Source organism: Lonchura striata, chromosome 19, assembly GCF_046129695.1.
Source record: "Lonchura striata isolate bLonStr1 chromosome 19, bLonStr1.mat, whole genome shotgun sequence".
Taxonomy (NCBI): Eukaryota; Metazoa; Chordata; class Aves; order Passeriformes; family Estrildidae; genus Lonchura; species Lonchura striata.
The window spans coordinates 8441471-8462389 of record NC_134621.1 but is presented as its reverse complement, the minus strand read 5'-3'; the positions used below and the strand labels follow the sequence as shown (position 1 = coordinate 8462389).

At 41.8% G+C, this 20919-nt stretch overlaps 1 protein-coding gene across 1 annotated transcript in view; it reads left to right on the top strand.

Annotated features, from left to right (window-relative positions):
• The window catches only part of SMURF2 (SMAD specific E3 ubiquitin protein ligase 2), a 59447-nt gene that overhangs the window by 34660 nt on the left and 3868 nt on the right, over positions 1-20919 (top strand). The window contains exons 4-18 of the mRNA XM_021537207.3: positions 1032-1165; positions 1351-1416; positions 5051-5135; positions 6406-6489; positions 7677-7879; positions 8046-8130; positions 10195-10353; positions 14035-14248; positions 15691-15794; positions 16701-16815; positions 17274-17452; positions 17868-18005; positions 18231-18351; positions 19674-19875; positions 20789-20864. Coding sequence (XP_021392882.2) covers positions 1032-1165; positions 1351-1416; positions 5051-5135; positions 6406-6489; positions 7677-7879; positions 8046-8130; positions 10195-10353; positions 14035-14248; positions 15691-15794; positions 16701-16815; positions 17274-17452; positions 17868-18005; positions 18231-18351; positions 19674-19875; positions 20789-20864 — 1965 coding nt within the window. The remainder of the gene's footprint in view (positions 1-1031; positions 1166-1350; positions 1417-5050; positions 5136-6405; positions 6490-7676; positions 7880-8045; positions 8131-10194; positions 10354-14034; positions 14249-15690; positions 15795-16700; positions 16816-17273; positions 17453-17867; positions 18006-18230; positions 18352-19673; positions 19876-20788; positions 20865-20919) is intronic.

The following is a 20919-nucleotide window of genomic DNA, read 5'->3' as shown; positions in this document are numbered from 1 at the left end:
GTAAAGCCACAGTCAATGGGGAGATGTATTTAGACTTTGGTTGATCAGTTTTCATTCAAAAACAAACAAAAAAGAAGCACTTGGAGCTAAACTAAGGCCAGAATTTGTGGTCTGGGAAGAGAGAACTACAAGCAATTCTTGGGATCTAAGCCATAGTTACAAATTCATTTCCCTCAACTTGAAACAGGCATAATAATTCAGTATTGGCAATCGCTGATTTATCTTGAGTGTTTTGAAACTGTCTTCTAAAAGTTTTGAAAACAAAAACAAGCTCGCAGAGTAATTGCCTCTGAAGAACAAAGCTTCAAACAAAAGTGCACACAGATCCAGGTTTTGCCAAGCACGTCCGTGGGAATGCTGCGAGGAGAGAGCCCTGGGCAGGAGGGGACTGTGGCACATCCCAGCTAAGCCCCATGTGGCTGTAAGGTGTCATGTGTGTCCCAGACATGCATTCCCGAGGGTAAACCAGCCTCCCTGGGCTCGGGTAGCTGCAGCTGTGTGATGGCTTGGCCTGACACTGCTGGGTGCTGGGGGTCCCTGCATTCCTGGGGCTTGCAGGAGCAGCCCCCAAGAGCTCCCGGCTCCTGCCCCGCACTGGGGCCGCTGTCCCTGCTCCCACTGCCCCCAGACACTGCTGGGATGCCACGAGCATTGTCCCCCTTGGGACGGGCTGGCTGGGGCTTGGGGCTGAGCATGTTGTGGCTGCTCAGGGAGCTGTGGTGCAGGGCCAGCCCGCAGCCTGCTCGTGTTGCTGTTTGAACAGATTTCGGTTGGCTCACGTGAATGCCCCCTTCCAGAATGGGCTTTCAGAGCAGTTTGTGTTCAAGTGAGCTTCTCCATGAGACATGCTTCCATTGAAATGCAGCGTACATCTTACCTGCTGATGACTTGCTCTCTTTTGCCATTACAGTGTGTGTTAAATTTTTAATGTAGTGGTTGATGACCTTTCTTCCCCCCAAGGTGGTTTCTGCTGCATCATCAGAGTGTTCAGTAAGTGCCACTGACAGTACTGTTTGTCCCACGTTTTTCAGATATATTGGGAAGTCGGATTCAATAACGATCAGCGTGTGGAATCACAAGAAAATTCATAAAAAGCAGGGAGCTGGTTTTCTGGGTTGTGTGAGGCTTCTCTCAAATGCAATCAACCGCCTTAAAGACACTGGTTGTAAGTAAGCTAAGGACAGATTTCTTCTCTTTCAGCCCAAGCTTGCATGTCCAGACTTTTGAAGAATGACACTTAATTGGGTTTTTTCTGGGTTTTATAAAGCTTGTATATTCCAGGTGGTTTGGTAGCTTGTGATGGTGTTCTGTTTCATTGTGTGATTTACACTTTGTGCCCTCATTTTGTAGATCAGAGGTTGGATCTCTGCAAGCTTGGGCCAAATGACAATGATACTGTTAGAGGACAGATAGTAGGTGAGTAAAGGTTTTTGTCTTTTAGTTATCTTTTTATCTTTAGGTTCTATAGTAGCTATGTCATTTTTCTATATTGGATTCTCCTGTCTACTGCCAGAGCCAACTGGACCTCAGGCTAGAATTATTTAGGTAGAGAATTTTAAAAAAACCCCAAACAACCAAAAAACAAACCAAAATGCTCAAACCACCTAAAAAAAACCCAAACCAAAATACTACAATAAATGTTGGGGCAAATAAGACCATAGATAATAAAAAAAATAGAAAGTTTTTTAATTTCACTGTAAAGAATTGTTACAATTTGAGTGTGAACTCTTTGTGAAAAACTGACTACAAAATTCTTGGCCATTGAGAACTCCAGCAAGGCTGTGCTTCCTTAGGTTTTGGGGAAAAGCAAAAAAGCATCTTGCTTATAAGCAAGTGAAATTACTGTCTGGGGTGACTTGATCCATTAATTTTGTGTTTTCATGGCTTATTAACAAGTCTGTCAACAACCTCAGTAACTGTGCTTTGTCATTCTATGAACTCATGAACTTTAAATAACTTCAAAATTAAAAAGAAGCTGGCAAATTGAAAAGCAAGTATCCAAAAAAAACTTGATAAATACTCCCTTTTTTGGTGCATTCTCAATTCTTTGTTTGGTCCATTCTCAGTTCTCAGCATTTCTAATAGGTCATGTAAGTCAAAAGTTGGTCAGGATAAGGAAGTTCTTTATTTATACAGCAAGTTTTTAATTAGAATATTTGGAAATGAGGGAAAGAAAAGTGAATTTTTATGCTCAGTTTTATGTTCAATCCCTAGTTGAAATTATATCCAAACAGCACTTCTGTCTTCCAGGGAAAGCCTCTGAAATATTAGTCAGCAAATGTTTGTTTGCCTCCCTGTGTTGAATAACACCTGTGACTTTACCTCTTGGTGTTGTTAACTGTCTCTGTCTGATCTGCAAGTGCTTGCATTAAGATCAGAGTGTGGTAGCACAGGAGGGTGAAATGATGGTAGAAATGGGGATTTGTAAGTGCACTGCTGACCCTCCAGGCTGTTCTCAATTACATTTGCCACATGAGCTTGCACTGAAGAGTAAAGGATGAATCAGTCACTTCTCTGGGGTGTGTTTTGTTATGGGTTTGATTTGCTTGCTGGTTTTTCTCCAGTGTCCTGGTCCCCTGAGCATCCCTGTGTGTGCAGCTTTGTTTGTGGGTGTCCTTGGAGAGGAGGCTGAGCTGGGAGCACAGGAGAGCAGGTTCAGGGACTGTGCTCTCATGCTGCCCTCCAGAGTATGAACTCACATCCTGGTCAGCATCGCTGGGGAGCACTGCCATTCATTAAAGGGAAAAAACAAACCCAAAAAGCCCCTCCCCAATGTAGAAAGGTTTGAGAGGCCTGTGGCAAACGCATTGCAGCATGTAATGACAAAGAGACTTCAGAGAGAACTGGTCAGAGAGAGGTCAGAGCTAGTCACAGTGAGGGCACAGCCTGGACTGCCAGGCTGCCTTTAGCTGATGTGCCCATGGGAAGTGGTGCAGCCAAAGCAGTTCTGGCTCTCTTGGGCTGCTGCTGGGGCTGCCCCTCAACACCAGGAGCTGTTGGATTGTGCACTGAACCTACAGAAAACCACCTTGTCAGGTTACAGCAGAGACCCAGAGCAAATCTGAGTGTTCTGTTTTCTGGTGATACCGTCAGAAAGGTCAAGTTTACTCAGTCATGGTTCTGTTTTAATTTAATGCATCCTTGGTAAAGTTCCAGAGACTCATGTCTTTTTTTATTTAAGTTGTTATTATTAATCTTCTTATATTTTAATCTGTCTCCACTAATGCAACTTTATTGTGTGGATGAATGAGCCTGAGTAAAACTAGATAATTCCACGACAGTAGTTAGATGGTAGAGAAATTAAAAACAGAATCTGGATCATAGAACATGGATTAAAAATAAGTAAAAAATAGTTCTAAATTCTAAGTTATAAAAGAGTTCTAAATATACTCTCAATTCTTCCAGTTATAAACTCTCTTAAATTAAGAGACCATGCAAGATTGCAAGCCAATATTAAAATGTAATTGATGCCTCCAGTAGCTGATAATCTTGCAAATCAAATGCACAGTGGTTATGCCTTGGTACAGGGACCAAGGCGATCTTTATCCTAAATCCCTGAGTTGTCTTCAAAGAGAGGAAGAAAAGGGGGCATTTTCAGCAATGGATCCAGGGGCACCTGAACGGTGTCTTAATCTTGCAGCTTTTCTGTGCCCCCACTTTATTTCTGAAGTGGCAGTGCAGAAAAAAATAAGCCCTCACTTATTACAAAATGAAGCCATGCGCAAATTCTGCTCCTCACGTAGGCAAAGGGGAGGCAATTGCCTTTGTTTATGTTAATTTTAGTCTCTGTTTTGCTTGCCAAACCTTGCTTACCTGCAGTGGTGTGAACTTGTAGTGTGTGGGGTCATGGTAGAATAAATACATCATGTGAGATCCTGGTTTGGTTGAATTTAAAGGTGTCTTTCCCTCTGAAGCTATTTTGTCATGTTAGGGTCCATGGACGATTAGGGGTTAATATGGATTAGGAAAGCAGCAGGTACTCCAGGACTCCCTGGCTTGGTCTGTTGAGTCCTGAGCTTCCATGCATGTTGTTGTTGAAAATTTGGGGGCTCAGGCAAAATCTGCCAGTTGTGCTCCAGCTTTTTAAACTTTCTGATCTTTACAAAAGTTTGGTTGCATCCAGGTTAAGGTCTGTAAGATCATTTCACTTCATATAAATAGGACTTGAAGACAGTTGTCCAGAGGTGCATTAATACCACCTCAAGAAATGTGGGCCACAGCACGTATTTAGCTTTTTAAGCAATTGTTTTATTGTTAAAGGCATAACAAAACATCAAAAACCCACCCCAACCCCACAGGAACACAAGTGTCATAAATTATCAGATTGGACACTTTCAAACTGTGATATTGGGAACAAAAGCAGCCTAAAAAAAAATCTTTGTTTTCATAATTGCAGTACAAAAGCTTCAGGCATAAATATCCATTACAGCGAATCATGTAAAAAAATTAATTTAAAAGTGAAGCAGTTTTGGTGAGGGCAAGGAGGGGCATTTCAGGCTGCTTTGTGTGGTTTGCATTTGAATTCATACTACTGGTGTTAGAAAGTAGCCAATAAACCAAATCTGAAGTGCTTCTAGCAGTTACATTTTGCATGGTTTTGTGTGTGTGTGTCTGTTGAAACCCATGGGCACACAAAATACATGAGAAGGAGTCAAAACCAGGGAGGAATTCCTTATTTTAGCTCTTCCTGTTCAGATTTCTGCTGTTGGCCCTGTCCCAGCTGAGTGTGAGGTGGCACCCCAGTGCCACCATTTGAATGTCACAGTCCATCTCAACACACAAAATTAATTGCAGTTTCACAGTTCACTTCCTTTTCTGCCTTAACATGTACTTATGTTCCTTAAGCTAACTTTTTTGAAGTAAGATGTAGAGAATTCCATCTATGAAAACAGAGTTCCTTTGCAAACATCTTTGATTTTTGAGGAGGAAAAAATATCCTGAACATGTCTCAGCTTAGTCCTCCTCCAAGTTGTACCAATTCTCTTTCAAATGTAACCACAATTTACATTCAGATGCCACATCTTTAATAATTCTTTTATTATCCTAATAGTCAGTCTTCAGTCCAGAGACCGAATAGGCACAGGAGGACAAGTTGTGGATTGCAGTCGGTTATTCGATAACGATTTACCAGATGGGTAAGCTGACATCACTGTGATGTAAACACAAATACAGCTCATGCAACAGACTTCTGTAATAGTGAGAACTCTGTGCAAATGAATTATTTTAAATCTTGCACTCAGAGTTCTGCATTCAGCACAGGAGCTGAGCCAGCTGGGGTACGCAGAGCAGTTGAGCAGTTGGCTGTTGTCTTATCTGCACTTGGAAAAGGGGAGGTGACATATGTAAAGAAATGCTTGGAAAAACAACTTGTCCAAGAAAACACATATTTCAGATTAAATCACAGCCAGCAAAGTGCCTTATGCATGCAGTAGTTTTGTAGCAAGGAAGTGACCACACAGTCTGGCTGCCCTTCTGCAGCACCATGTAGAGGTGTAGATCCACCATGATAAACATGGATCACTTCTTCTTCCTGCACCTCTTAGGGAAGAAAACATGACTGGAAAAGGTAATGCAGCTCAAGTTTGTGCTGTATGTACCTTCCACATGCAGGGTTTAGGATTCTTGTTTGTCCCTGTGAGAGTTAATGACATCATTATCACCTAGAACAGTTTTGAAAACACAGGAAAATACTCTGGTTTAGGTTCTGGTGCTGTCAGCAACTTCTTCAGAGCAAACACAGACTTTCTGAATGTGATTCTTGGCAGGTAAAGACAGGAGAAAATTAGTTTTCAGAGGATAAATTTTTAAAGACAAATCACCATCCTAGTCTGTAACAGCATTCTTTTGTTAATTTGGAGTCCAGATAAGTCAAAAACATTTTTGAAAATGCTTCTAAATTTTCACTTCAGAATGTTCCTTGCGTAAATATTGCTCACTTAATTGTGTAACTGCAAAATTTGCTGTACAGCCTCATGTATTTCAGAGTGCAAATTTAATGTTAATTCAAAAGTCACATTATTTGAAGCTGACTTTTTAATGAAAGCAAGTAGTGCATGAAGATGCTATGAAAGCATTTGTTCGAGTCAGTGGTCAAAAGAAGTTAAATGCATTATTAAACATGTTTCCAAGAAGTTCCTTTATGTGACTATTAGGATTTAATTAGAATTCAAGCCGTTATTGAATATGAAGGTGTGATATTGTTAATGATGTGCCTGGTTCCAAGGGAAGAATATGTTAAACCATTTCTGAGTTGAACTTTTAGTTGTTTCCTGTCACCTCGTTCAGCTAACGTGATTCATAGCAGTGTAAGTCTTCCTGAGCTGGGCATTTCTGTTGGAAACGTTTTGTGCCCTGGTTTCCTGGAAATAGCACTCGGTGCCTTATCTGTGCCTGTCTGAACTGCAGGTGGGAGGAGCGCAGGACTGCCTCTGGAAGGATCCAGTACTTAAACCACATTACACGGACAACTCAGTGGGAGCGACCCACACGGTGAGGAATTCCTTGGGATGCTGTGGGGAGGATGGAGTTTGATTATTGAGCAGTTCCAAGTGGCTCTCACAGAGGGATTGGATTGCTCATTCACTCTGCACAAGCTGAATACTCTCCTTCTTTAGCATCCTTCTCCTTTAGTCTGCCTAATATTTAACTCAGAAAATCATTATGACTCCTTTTTTCCCTGCCCTAGTCGTAGCATCTTTGCTTTCTTGTAGAGATGCTATGGTAGAGCTCTGTAAATACAGACATTACATTTTGCAGACATCTTAAGGAGTGAAGAAGTGAGACTGTGAGTAGCTGTCAGACACTGTTCTGTGACCTTGTAACCTAGAACAGTTACAGCTGATTGCTGCAGAGTGTGTTTGGAAATCATTGTGATCACTTTTTCTGATCACTGTAGACGTGTGTTGTGAAACTGTTCCTCAAGCCACTTCTGCTGTTGCCTGTGTTGCAGGCGGTGTCATTGCATTTTTATCAGACTCCTCTGCAGACTGTCTGTGCCTGCAGATGTTCTCTTCCATTCTCAATATCGTTCTGGTCTCTGCATGGATATATTTGATATTAAATAATCTGGACTGTTAACACTGTCAGTGTTGATACATGTTTGCAGTTTTGGATTGAAAGGACTGAACAGCTTTTTGTTTTCCTAGTTCTGCTTTTCCTGGTATGTTGAAATACCCATTCTAAGCTCTAGACACAGTAGAAAAGCAAAAGCAAAATGTATAATTTGTGTTGGGGATTTCTTGTGACCTCGTCAATCCCCCTTTAACCTATTTAAACTCCTTTTGAAAGCGGCACTGTGATACAAAATCACTCTGGTCAATGTTGCTCTCATGAGCAACTGCTTTTATTCTTGCTTAGCCCTTTTTCACCATCCTGGCCTAATAACATTCTGTAAAAGTTAGAAGGAATACCAAGGCCTGATCATTCCTCAGCCACATGAAGGCAAGGTGATGAGAAGGTCTGGAGGTGAGGATGTTCCTCTGGTGAGCACGGGACAGGAGCTTCCTGCTGCAGTCGAGGTGTCCTGGGCAGGTCGCTGAGGTGTCTCAGAGCCCGGGCTGCAGCTGCCCCAGCTGTGCCGTGTGGCCATCAGCACTGAGGTTTCCCCGCTGTCACTGAGGTTTCCCCGCTGTCACTGAGGTTTCCCCGCTGTCACTGAGGTTTCCCACTGTCCCCAGGCCAGCGTCCGAGTACTCGAGCCCGGGCCGGCCGCTGAGCTGCCTGGTGGACGAGAACACCCCCATCGGCGGCACCAACGGCGCGTCCTGCGGGCAGGCGGCGGATCCGCGGCTGGCCGAGAGGAGGGTGCGCTCCCAGAGGCACAGGAACTACATGAGCAGGACACACCTGCACACCCCCCCCGACCTGCCTGAAGGATACGGTATGGAAACCAAAGGGGTTTACTTGTGGGGCTCTCAAGGAGCAGGAAAATGGGTTGTGTCTTCTCACGTGGAATTTTTATTCCTTAGTTGAGGGAAATCAGTCTTTGTGAGTCTTCGTGCTGCGTTTTTTGTTCTTACATTAATTAATTTGTCTTGCTTTCACAGAGCAAAGGACAACTCAGCAAGGTCAGGTCTATTTTCTGCATACTCAAACTGGTGTAAGCACGTGGCACGATCCAAGAGTACCTAGGTAAGAAGTGGTGGAAGTACCCTTAATATTTCAAATCAAAATTCCTCCAAGTTTTCTCTGGCTTACATTTCTGATTCTTGGCCCCTTATACATTATTTTAACACGTCATTCATCAAAATGAATTAGTCTTTCTTCCCCAGTTCTTTGAGTTGGTATTGTAATGAAAAAATGGAAAACTAGGAAATAGATTACAGTAGTAACAGGTAACAGGTAAACAGGTACACTTCACTGATTCTAGATTTTGTATGTGAATTAGAGCCAAGTCCAGATTTTAATACTCTGCAACATAATGAAAAAAAAAAGAACCTGAACATTTCCAAAAGACGTTCCATCAAGATACTTTGGTGAAAACTGGGTTGGATTGAGAAGTAAAACTGCTTTTCCTGTTGCAATTATCTCAACACTTGGAAAAAAACAAATCCTAGGTCTTTTAAATTCCATGGACATATTTGTATTGTATTTACACAATATACATGTACATAGTGTTCATGAAAGTACATGTGATTATTGCTGCTGTGTTTGAAAGGAAAGGATGATAGTGGACATTATTGGTAGCTTCTGAGTGTCCTTTAAAAAGCCAAGAAATCCTATTGTAAATTATAATAAATCCTGTTGTAAACGCTTTCCTCCTGAAGTCCAGGAATGGTGGTGTGAGATTTGTGTGGTTTGAAATTGGCAGCCTGTGCTGACATTTGTGAGAACCAGGGGAACACTGTCAGTTGCTGCTGGTGTTCCTGTGTTCCTTCTCATGGAAATGGGTGTCCCAGGAAGGGTAAAATGCCTCAAGACCACACTTCATTGTTCGAGTTATTTTTCTGTTACTGTTTCTGTGTTAGAAGATGGAACCTTGCTTTGATACAGCTTTGATGCACTGCCTGCAGAGCTGAGGTTGCACTTGTGTAGGAAGTCAGTGACTTGTGTATTATGCAAAACTAAGCTCTAAAAAACTAATATGAAGATCTAATCCTTAAGTTTGGGGTGTGATAGTTTGTGTGCAATCTAAGTCAGCACTGCCCTGAGGTGTGGCAGCACAAACAGCAGGAATGTCTCTGAGAACAAGAATTGTTTGCGTGAGGATGGAATTTATGTCATTTCTAAGGAATACTGTATTTTTGAGGCTAATAGGCACAGTCATGTAGCCAGCAAAAGTAATCCCTGCAGTACAGCAGCAGTGTGTTCATGGGGAATAGCAGCAGAAGTTCAATCCCAGGGCTCCTCAAGTCTTTGGAAGCCCTGCAGACTGCACCTTTTAAGGCATTCTGACCCTTGGCTCTTTCCTCCCACAGCTCCCACGATTTTGGGAGAGCTGCACACCTTTGGGAAGAGCTGCACGGGGCAGTGTGAGGGGTCTGAGGTGTGAATTGCATCCATGAATAATCAGTGTATATTTTTGGAGACCAGCATTTGTTTTCAGTGAGGCTCTGGAATTGATTTGCATCTTCCTAATTTCAGCAGAATTTTTCTTGAGACCTCTTGAGCCACCTCTGCATTGCTCAGGGCAGAGCTGAGTCATTGTTCATCTACTCCTTGATTTGGAATAGTTTATTAGAGAGCTGTTTGCTTCCCACAAGCCCATGGGCTTCTGGGGCAAAACAGCCAGTGCCATACACATCCCATGTGTAATTCTTCATGGAAAGTATAACTCTTCAGAAATACAGTTTTGTTTTGTATGAGTTTCTAAAGTGTGATTCACAGCTCCTTACGTGACTAATGTTGTTTTAAAAAATGTTTTCTGTCAGAATTGGTGCAGAATTGCAATTCCATTTTGACAAATATGGCAATGGTCTTTATTTTTGTTTGAAATCCTTATTAATTTCACAGCTGAAGTTCGTTTGTAGAATGAGGGCTATTTGATAAGAACTTTTTTCCCCACGGCATGTGTTCTGGGGTGTGTTTTTGCTGTGGTGGGCTTCTACCTTGGGAGCAGAGATTCCAGCTGAACAGATCAAGTTTCTGAAACAATACATTTTCTCAGACTTCATGGAATTGTTCTGTTACATTTACGCTTGTTTGGCTCGGAGGCCAATTGCTGAGGTATTTTTCATTTTATATTTGTTTTCACAGGGATCTTAGCAACATCAATTGTGAAGAGCTTGGTCCACTGCCTCCTGGATGGGAGATCCGAAATACAGCAACAGGCAGGGTTTATTTTGTTGACCATAACAACAGAACGACGCAGTTCACGGACCCGCGGCTCTCTGCAAATCTGCACTTGGTCCTAAAGTGAGTCTGGAGCCGGGTTCGGATGGGGATGGCTCTGCCAGTCCGGGAGGCTTTCAGGAGTAGCTCTGACACACCACCAACTTCTCTGTTCCACGGCAAAGAGGAGTTCGAAAAAGTCTGCAGGAGCATTTAGGCAGGAATGTGGTTGTTGTGATGCACAAGGGGAGGGAAGCAAGTGCTGTCTGGTGGGAAAGATTGGCCCGTAGATTTTTGCTTAAGAGCAAGAGAGATGCTTTGTTTTCTTTGTACCTCATTCTATTTTCAGTTATGAAGAACTTGTTTTAAAATAAGAAGTTGCATGTGAGCCAGTGGTGTGAAATACTGATGAGTTAGGAAGGGGTGCATAAGTGCCCAGCTATGCTCCTGGAGTAAGGAGAAATAACTCAGCTCTTGCCTTCAGTTTTAGAGTAGGACTAGTTGATATGTTCTCAAAATAAGGCCCCAGTAATTTAACTCAGCTTTTTTACAAAAAGGATGAAACGAGAACCACGTTTTTTCTGCCTTCGTGTTTTGATATCATAATTTCATCTCACAGTTTTAAAAAGAGAAGGGGAAACTGAAAAGAATTCTGACTCGTGTTTTATTCCCTAGGCACTCATTACACACTGGGGATTTTCTACTAAAAATGGAAACGAAAAAGCAAACAAATATTTCTTTTTTCTCTCAGACGGCTTGTCCTGGTACTTGGGAGTTTATTCCATTGTTTCTCCTGCTAATACCTTTTAATACTCTTGGGAAACACCTGTGAAGTATTGAGTAGGTGTTAAGTGGAAGAAACAATGAGGAGTTGGTTAGATGGAAAGCCAGGCTGCCCTGGGTGAGGAGTCAGTAGGAGGAATAGTCCTGAAAGGAAGTGAATCATTGGAAAGAAAAGCTGAAGGAAAGAATAATGGGAACAAGCACCGAAAAGACAAAGCTGAGGAATGGAAAGTCATATCCAGGAGACAGCATGTCTTTTATGCAATACACAAGAGCTGTCTAGCCTCTACCCAATATACACTTGAACCTCACACCCCAAACGGGAGAGAAGCCTAAATATAGAAACATGTATTTTATTTAGAGGAATCATTGGTTTTATATGTGTATGTTACAGGCTTTTGTAAGCTGCCATCATCCAGACACTTCAGGTGCTTTATTTTTTAGTTTAAAACAAATCACTACTCATTTTAGCTGAATTGAAATTGGTGGTTTGAAAATAAAATTATCTTGAAAAGAATCAGTAGCGAAGGAGCATGTTCATGTTTGAAACACAGAAAAGTTCCTAAAATCAATTCAGATTTAGGTAAAGAAAAACTTCAGACCCTCTTAACTACAGCAGTGCGATTCTGAAGCTGTAGGAAACTCAGTGAACTGGGCTGTATTTGACAAACTGGCCTCCTCAGGTGGGTTTATTTGGAAATGGCAGGAGGGGCACAGTACCCAGTTCTACATGGATTGTGGAAGACAGATAACAGAGCTACCTTTGTTAGCTGAAAAGTCCAATTTTACTTTTAATTTCCAGAATCACAGAACCATTTAGCATTTATTTGAACTAAGAGTTCTCCTACAGTGTGCTGTAGGAGTTCTTAATTTGTCCATCTGTCTTTCATTAGGAAAGGATTTCAGAAACTCACCCAACAGTGTCATCAGCAAAGTCTGCTGCCTGATAAATCATTTTTGGTGTTTATTCTTTTATTACACCAAACAGGATGTGTGAAAGTTTCCCCTGCCTTGAGTCCACCTCCTTATTTGTTCTTTAAAAAGCAAAAAAAGTAGTTTGCCTTAGGCCTGTCATTTTGTGAATTATCTAAGAAATAAGTTTAGTCTTCGTGTGGGGATGGGTGTGATAGACTTTTAGGTTCAAAGGCATGAGAAAAAGTTCACTCTCAGTGATACTGACTTTTCTACTGAGCTGAGTAAAGCCATTTGTTCTTCCAGTTATGACATTGTAAGTTATGAAAATATTCAGACTTGTTACCCAGTTCTGTTCTAAGACATTGACCAAGAGTTTCTGATAATTTTGATAAGTTATGGCACCTGAAAAGTATTTAGTTGTATCCTTAAAACACTGTATGGATTCAAGCATAGTCATTCAGATGTGAAAACAAACTAAGAAATGAGATTTAATGACCTTAAGCACTGCAGGTTGTTTAGCTAATACTGCACTGATCATTTTTAGCAAATCTGGAAGATGGTGTTTTATTTTTCTCCTTATTTTGTATAGTATAGTATTTCCTTATATAGTACTTCCTTATTTTGGGGAGCACTGTGTGGAGAAAAGTAATGATTTCATTTGATGCTAAAATCATTCTCATTTCACAGATTACATTTCCTTTAAGAATGACCCTGTCTAGCTTTGTGCTTTGGGGAACTGTGACTTTTTACCCTTAAATGTGGTATGGAGGGATGCTCACTTTAGTATATAAATATGGCTTTCTCTGGTAGTCCTATACAGGGAATATTTTTACTCTAGTCCTCCTTATGGAATTAGAAATTCCAGAAGACAGAATAAGGATTTAGCTTTATATTGTATCAAGTAAATGCAGTTTAAATGAGATTCATATTTAAAACTAATCACAAATGAAAATTACCATGCACATGGCACAAATGACATAGAGCCATAGAACCAGAGCTAATGTGTGTCTAAATCATTACAATGATTTTTATTTTTCTGGGTGTCCCTGTGGAAAAGTCTGGAGGTGAATTTTGGTTGGCCAGGAGAGTTTCCCACTAGGCCTTATCTCAAAACAGACAATAGGCTGAAATTACAGAATACATTAAAACAGTGTTTGGTTCCATCTATTATTTTTTGGTCTTTGATATTTAAAAAAAATGAACTAGCATTCCACTGGAAAACATTCTAAATTTTAATGTTTCTTATTTATCCAGTAAATGTAGGGTTTTCTCTTGTGCTCCACAGAGAGATGATATTCTTAGGCTTTAAAAATACAGTTTTTATCCTGTGTTGCTTGGGAATGCCATACAAAAAAGCTATAAAAATATCCACTCACTGTGTACAAGAAACGACACAGAGAGAACATCTCTGCAACATGATCCATTTACTTTTCCTAGTAAGAAGTCAGATTTACAAAATCTCTTAGAATTGCTAGTAAAAATACTTGTTTATCTGTGCCAATTAGTTCCATGTGAATTCCCACATTCCTGTGGTCCAGACTAGGCCAGGTACAAGGGACAAGGTCCTTGCCAAGCTGCCAGTACAAACATCTTTTTGTAAGCTTACTCTTTTCCAGACAAGCCATTTAAAACAGACTATGGTATTGACTGTAGATTAGAGGCAGAGTGTTTGGCAGATCCCTGAATTTTAAAATGGAGGAAGGGAAAACACGCAAAGGAAATATGGAAATGGTCTCTGAGAAATTCAGTGTCAGCAGCTTAGTAGTAAAATTCTATGGATAATACCTTATTGTATGTGCTGTAACCTTTTGCATACTACGTAGAGTAGCACTAATAGAAATAACAAGCCCTAAAAACACCTGATAGTTGCCAAGAAAGACAGACCCATATGTCTTTAGTCAGAATAAAATCACTCTGAATTTATTCTTTACTGGCCCCAGACGTTTTCTGCGTAATCACAGTAATAATCACAGTAAATTGAAAGCAGTTTAGGTACAGTGCCTGAAGGTTTAAGGAGAGAGCAGGGATGGATGCAGGGGTCTCAGAGGCAGCTGTGTGTGCTTGCAGCCGGCAGAACCAGCTGAAGGACCAGCAGCACCAGCAGCAGCAGCAGCAGGTGGTGTCCCTGTGCCAGCTCCCGGACGAGGCCGAGTGCCTGACGGTGCCGCGCTACAAGCGCGACCTGGTGCAGAAGCTGAAGATCCTGCGGCAGGAGCTGTCCCAGCAGCAGCCTCAGGCTGGCCACTGTCGGATCGAGGTCTCCAGGGAGGAGATTTTTGAGGTAAGTCGAGATTTTGATCTGTTTCTTTACAGGGGGAAGGGGAGGGGAGTTGTTTATAGCTGTGTAAAGGGGTTGTTCCCATAGATGGAACCTCGGAGGCTGCAGTTAAATCTGGGATTTTACCATGGTGAAGAGGAAGCATTCCAGGGGGATGCCAGGACTGTCATGTAATTGAACTAGATGCATTTACCCTGTAGAGATGAACTAAATCAAGGAAGACTTTCTTTGTGGCTGGAGATGTGTCAGGGACTGGGGAAGGAGTCCGAGCACTTAATGTATCTGAGGATCCTGTCTCACTTCTTCCTTGTATTTGAGAGGCTGATGACTGTTTTATAGGGGATGTTACAAATTCAACACGATTATTAATGATCTTTGATGAAGTGTAAGTTAAGTAAAACTACTACTGAATAGGATTCCTCTTCAGAGTTTGGATTTCTTATCATCAGTCTGAATTATCTCTCCAGAATCAAATCGGTTTTACAAACTGTCAGGGCTTCTGAACGGCCACAGTGGGGTCTCTGCATTCTGTTTGGAGATGTGATTCAGCAGAATCATTCTGTTGACTTGACTAAACACAGTTATAATTCATTGGCCTTTTCTGGAGAACAGTTTGTCCTTTTGAGGACTTTCACGCATCCCACCCATCCCTGTTGCATTTTTACCCCACCCACAAACTTGATTGCCCCAGTGTGTTGTCACAGTTTTTCCCAGCCAAGAAGGATTTGTGTTGGTCTTCCCTTTGGAGAGTCAGATCACTTTGTAAGCAACTGAAAAAGGAAGGGAGGGAAGGCTACAGGATTATGATGTTCTTGTTCATTCCTGTTGGGTCCCCACACACCCACCTGCCTCCTCTGTCCTGTTGAGGCAGAGCTTGGGGCTGGTACTGGACATAAATAAGAACCAGAGTTTTCTTTTTTCCCTAATTTCTTAGTATTTGTTCTGCCTTTCAACTTGCTTTCTGTGTTTCCTTGGTGAACACTTACTGACAGAGGAATAATCCTGTGGATGGCATTGCTGATTCCATTCTTAAGGTGCTTCCTGAAGGCTGTGTTTTACCCAGAGAACAAACTCCACATTTGGCTTTTCAGGCTGCAAAAGCCAGGAGCCCTTATGGAAAACAAAAGGAGTTTACTAACACAATTTTTTTATAAGTTATGTGAGAATGAGGGAGAATATTCTGATCGCTGTTCACTCCTGGAAATTTAATAGGAGGTGGTTCTTCTCATCTTCTCATCATTTTATTTGACAAGTGTTATCACATTTGGAGAAAATGAAGAAACAATCTGTGATTTGAGAAACTGATGAAGATCAGGAAAAAGAATGTCCCCTTTAAGAGTGCTCCCTTTGGACTCGAGTCTGAGACTCCCCTCACTTCCAATACACAGCAGCAGCTTTTACTCTGTAAACAGCAGTTAATAAAAGGATGTGTTGTGTGTTTGCAGGAATCCTACAGGCAAGTCATGAAGATGAGGCCAAAAGACCTGTGGAAACGATTGATGATAAAATTTCGTGGGGAGGAGGGCCTTGATTATGGAGGTGTTGCCAGGTAAACAAACAGTGGCTCCTCTGTCCTTTCCCTGCACCCAACCCTGCCAACAGCCCCTGTGCTTTGAATCCTGAACCAGCCTAGCTTCTTTATATTATTATTATTTATTTTTATTTCTGTAACAGATTAAATGTCAGAAGAACATATGGCTCTAGGTAGTATTGTAAAAGAAAAACTGCATCTAAAAAAAGAACTAATTTATTGAAAATAAAATGCAAATGACACATCATGTCAAACATCTGTCATACGTGAGAGGTTTTGGTATCTATTGAAATTAACATCTTTTTCTTTGGCTAGTGAAGTTTGGGGATCTGAGAATATATACCACTAAATACTTGACTTTATGGCACAATTTTAACCAAAAAAAAAAAAAAAAAAGCTTTATTGCAAACTGTTACTGCTGTTTAAAGCAGAATGTTGCCACCAGCAGTTGGTGTGCAACTTCAGTCTGAGATTATTTTTCCCTTACCAAAAATGACATGCCCAGTTCTCAGACCATTTGCTGATTTGTGAACACATAATTAAAACTTGAACTAAATATATCCATTACCTTAAAGATGATTTGTATCAAAAGCTTTGATTCCAGCATCTTTATATTCAAGTGAATATATAATGTCTTAGTGTGTAATGGATGTAGGAGAATCACAGTCAGAAACTCTTTTGGAAATGAGTAACCTGAAGGAAAATCTTGGAAAGCTGGAAATCCATCAGCTGTCAGATGTTGTGTGGTTACTGAGCTAGCAAAAGTAATTCTGATTTCATGCATATCTCAGCATGTTCAGAGTTAATTTCCTTCACATTTATGTTCAATAGTAAGATTTTAAAAAAATCAGACTATTTTGAAACAATTCTCAGTGTAAGAATGCATTTGTCTGTAGAGTACCAATAAATAATTTTACTTTCTAGGGAGTGGCTGTACCTGTTGTCCCATGAAATGTTGAATCCATACTATGGGCTCTTCCAGTATTCCCGAGATGATATTTACACCCTGCAAATCAACCCCGACTCCGCTGTCAACCCGGTAGGGCTGGGGCCATGGGCTGGAAATCAGTGTTTTCTGACCAGAAATCAAACACACACCTTTGTGTTTTTGATTTGATTAGTTTGGCTCCACTTAGGAGCAAAATCCTTACAATTGGTACTGCTGGACACTGAATGTGTACAATTATATCATAGTTTCTTTTTTGCATGGATCAAAGAAACTTCTCATTTTCTGTCAGGTATCAAGTTATGTGTCCTTTGGGAGAAATTTGGTTTGATTGTTACTTTTAAGACTCCTGGATGGGAAGTGAAATGCTCAGTGTGCCATGCATGAAAACAAAACAAAACCTCTACACAGGGTTTGGGCTTGGGGTTTTCTTCTTTTCTGAGTGTTGAAACTTTGCCTCATGCTCAGCAGTGGGGGTCTTACATGGCAGAATGGCCTTAGCAGATTTGTCTCTAAGAATGCTTAGCAGAATTGTCTCTGCTCTGTTCCAGGAACACTTGTCCTATTTCCACTTTGTGGGCCGGATCATGGGGATGGCTGTGTTCCATGGGCACTACATTGACGGGGGCTTCACGTTGCCTTTCTACAAGCAGCTGCTTGGGAAGCCAATTACTTTGGATGACATGGAATTGGTTGACCCTGACCTCCATAACAGCTTAGTTTGGATACTGTATGTACTCTGTGGGGTACCTCAGGGTGTTAGAATGCTGTCTCTGTTATGTCCTAAATCCTGGAAATGAGGAGTATTTTGATGATCTCAGATTTAAGAAACATCTTTCACATGATTCAACTTCTTTAAGGCTAAAAATGCTCAAGCTACTTAGATTTTAGGGGGGAGGTGTGTGGAGTTAATTTATTAATTTTACCTATTATTAATAGTAACAGGTTATTAAAATATAACATTGAAACTTTGATAAAGGTTTTTAAATGTAACATAGTAAAACTGTATGTTCACCTTCTGCATCCAAGCAGGACTTTGAAATGCCATTGAAAAATGAAATTGTGCTTCTGTCAGATAGAACATTGTTGTAATATATTTGCAGAATATGTTTTCCCTCAGTCATTTGCTGCTTTCTTTGCACCAGTGAGAACGACATCACCGGGGTCCTGGACCACACGTTCTGTGTGGAGCACAATGCCTACGGGGAGATCATTCAGCACGAGCTGAAACCCAATGGCAAAAGCATCCCCGTGACAGAGGAGAACAAAAAGGAATATGTCAGGTACCTCAGTAGCTTTTTCCAGGGCTCTTTTTCTGTTTCCTATGGTGAGGAGCAGCCATTACTTGTTGAAGTAATTGTCAGTGCTGTGCTGTTGGGTTTTGGTGCAGGATTGTGCAGTGCTCTGGTGTAATCCTGTCAGTGGGGCTGTGTTTTGGGGCTGGGTAAATTGCAGCTTTATTGTATTTGAATACACCCTCCACAAACCCAATTTGCACTTGCTCGCAGACTTTATGTGAACTGGCGGTTTTTACGAGGAATTGAAGCTCAGTTTCTGGCGCTGCAGAAGGGATTTAATGAAGTAATCCCACAACATCTGCTGAAGACATTTGATGAGAAGGAGTTAGAGGTCAGTGCACCAGTGTTGTGTTGTGTCGTCAAGTGTAACGAGGCTCTCGGAGCCGCAGGAACGCGGGGCTGTCCCGGCAGTCCTGGTCTGCTCTGACCTGGGATGAGGGGCAGCTCAGGGACCATGGCTGTGTGTGCCTCCTGTGAGAGCTGTGGGAGTGTTCCTCGAGGTGACAGCTCACAGCAACTGCACAAGTGGTTGCAGCCCCTCCCTTGTAGCTCAAACTCCTCGGAGCCTTCTGAGGACCTGCAGTGACCTCGGGCTGTGTCACTGCTCCAGCAGAGTCCTGGTGCAGAGTTCTCACGGGACAATTTCCTCATGTGGAATTCAATGCTGCCAGAACAGGCTGTCACTCCCTCCCAGCCCTTAGTGCACTGCCCTGAATGGTGTCAGGCACCTGGGGTTTGGCAGAGCTCAGTTTTGCTGGACTCCATTAGCCCTGTAAATCCAGCAGAAGGAAAGGTGCTGTCACAGGCAAGTGTGCTACAGAATGTCAGGATCAGCATCCAAACGACATCCTCTGAAGGCAAATCCACAGATCCCAAGCTTGCTTTAAATTGAAATGTAATTGCAGTCTGTAAAGTTGAGGGATTTGCCGTGTAAAATGGCTGCAGGTAAATTATCCACGTGTGTTTCTGATCCCTGGACTGGAACGTGGTGATTGCTCCTCCTTTATCGCAAATATTCTCACTCCCAGCAGTGAGCCAGCCATGCTGCTAACCCTGAACCATTTTGCAGCTCTGGAATAAGAAAGGGGAAGGTCCAGTGTTTTTAATCATAAAAATGTCTTCAGAATTATGATCATATCCTCACTGAGCTTAACCTGATCAATTGTGGATCTCCCTTCAGGAGCACTGAAAGCTCAGTGTCAGGAAAGGCTGCTCTGTATTTTGTGTGGTATCACAGGAACGAGATTCCTTTTAGGGGTCCAGAGCTGGACCAGGGAAACTGCACCCAGGGCCATGCTCCTGAAAGAAATACTGAGGTCAAATGTGAATTATTCCTGCAGTGTCATACAAGGGTAGAATCTGTGCTTCTGTTTAACTGACAGGTCAAGGCCCTTTTGTCTCAGCCTGAATTGGTTGTTTGGGTTCTTTTTAATTTAAAATGAGACCACTTGAAAAATGGTTTGTGTATAGAGGTAAAATTAAAAAAACAAGGAAGATATATTTCTGCATTGCTGAAGACGAGGGAGAACTTATAATTTGCCTTTGGTATAAAATCTGTCAGTTTTTCATATCATTTCTTCATAATTTGGTTCCAACCCCATTTTTACAGTGATCAGTGATGAAAAATATAATAAATCTATTCTAAATTCACAGCTCATCATTTGTGGACTGGGAAAAATCGATGTTAACGACTGGAAGGCAAATACCAGGTTAAAACACTGTACCCCAGACAGCAACATCGTGAAATGGTTCTGGAAAGCCGTGGAGCTGTTCGACGAGGAGAGGAGGGCGAGGCTGCTGCAGTTCGTGACCGGCTCCTCCCGGGTGCCTCTGCAGGGCTTCAAGGCGCTGCAAGGTACCGCCCTGTGCCCGGGAGCTCGGCCCTGTGACTCCCAAAGAGCCATTTTAATGGGCTGATGGCAATCACCAGCAGTCCTTTCTTGTGTGTTTGTCTCGTACCTTCTCATGCAGGTGCAAATGGCTTTTTGATTTCATTTCTTCACTTCCTTCTCTGGCAGGAGGTTCTGATCAGCTCAGATCTTAGAGGGGCTCCAGAAGCCAGAGTTTTAATTCCTAACTTTTACAAGCCTTCATCGGTTGCACAGCTCTGGGGGTTCTTTTAGACTGAAATGCAGTAACACAAGTCAAGCTCCCCATGAGAAACCTGACCCTCTGAATTGTATTTTTAATGACTGCTCAACCCAGGATTCCAGTTTTGCTCAGGTTAGGACATTTATAGCTTCTTCTGTCCTTTGTGGCATCTTCAGTGCACACCAAGTATAAACAATGGCTGTGCTGCACTCTTTTTTCTTTAGCAGAGACATTAAGGGGATTTCTAGTAGTCAGATGAATTTAATAAGGAATTGCCATTGTGACACTGTGGGATTTCAGTGGAATTGGCCACGGTTCAAGATGTGTTACAAAACAGGGACAGGTACAGCTGTGTAAGTTTTGTTCTATAGGAGGGGTGAAAGAAGAGAAATTAAAAACTGTTTGAATTATGCAGTAGACTGTGTGAAAAAGGTGATTTATTCTTCCTTATCAGTGTTTTCCTTTCCTTTAAATAACTGCAGGGCTGTCTGCGTGGACAAGGAGGGGTCTGTCCCACAGCTACTGGGACTTTGCAGTTTTTTCCTGCCTCTTTATGATTTCATCTTTCTTGGTGCAGAGTTTCTCTTTGTATTTTAGTTGCTCTCTTGTTCTTGCAGTGCAATGAAGACATTTCATGTTATTCCACACAGTAATAGAGATCTCTTCTGGATTTTCAGGTGCTGCAGGCCCACGACTCTTCACAATACACCAGATTGATGCCAGCACTAATAATTTGCCGAAAGCTCATACCTGGTAAGACTTTTTCAGTTCTCTGTTGTGATCTGTAGCTTAAAGACCAATCTGCTGT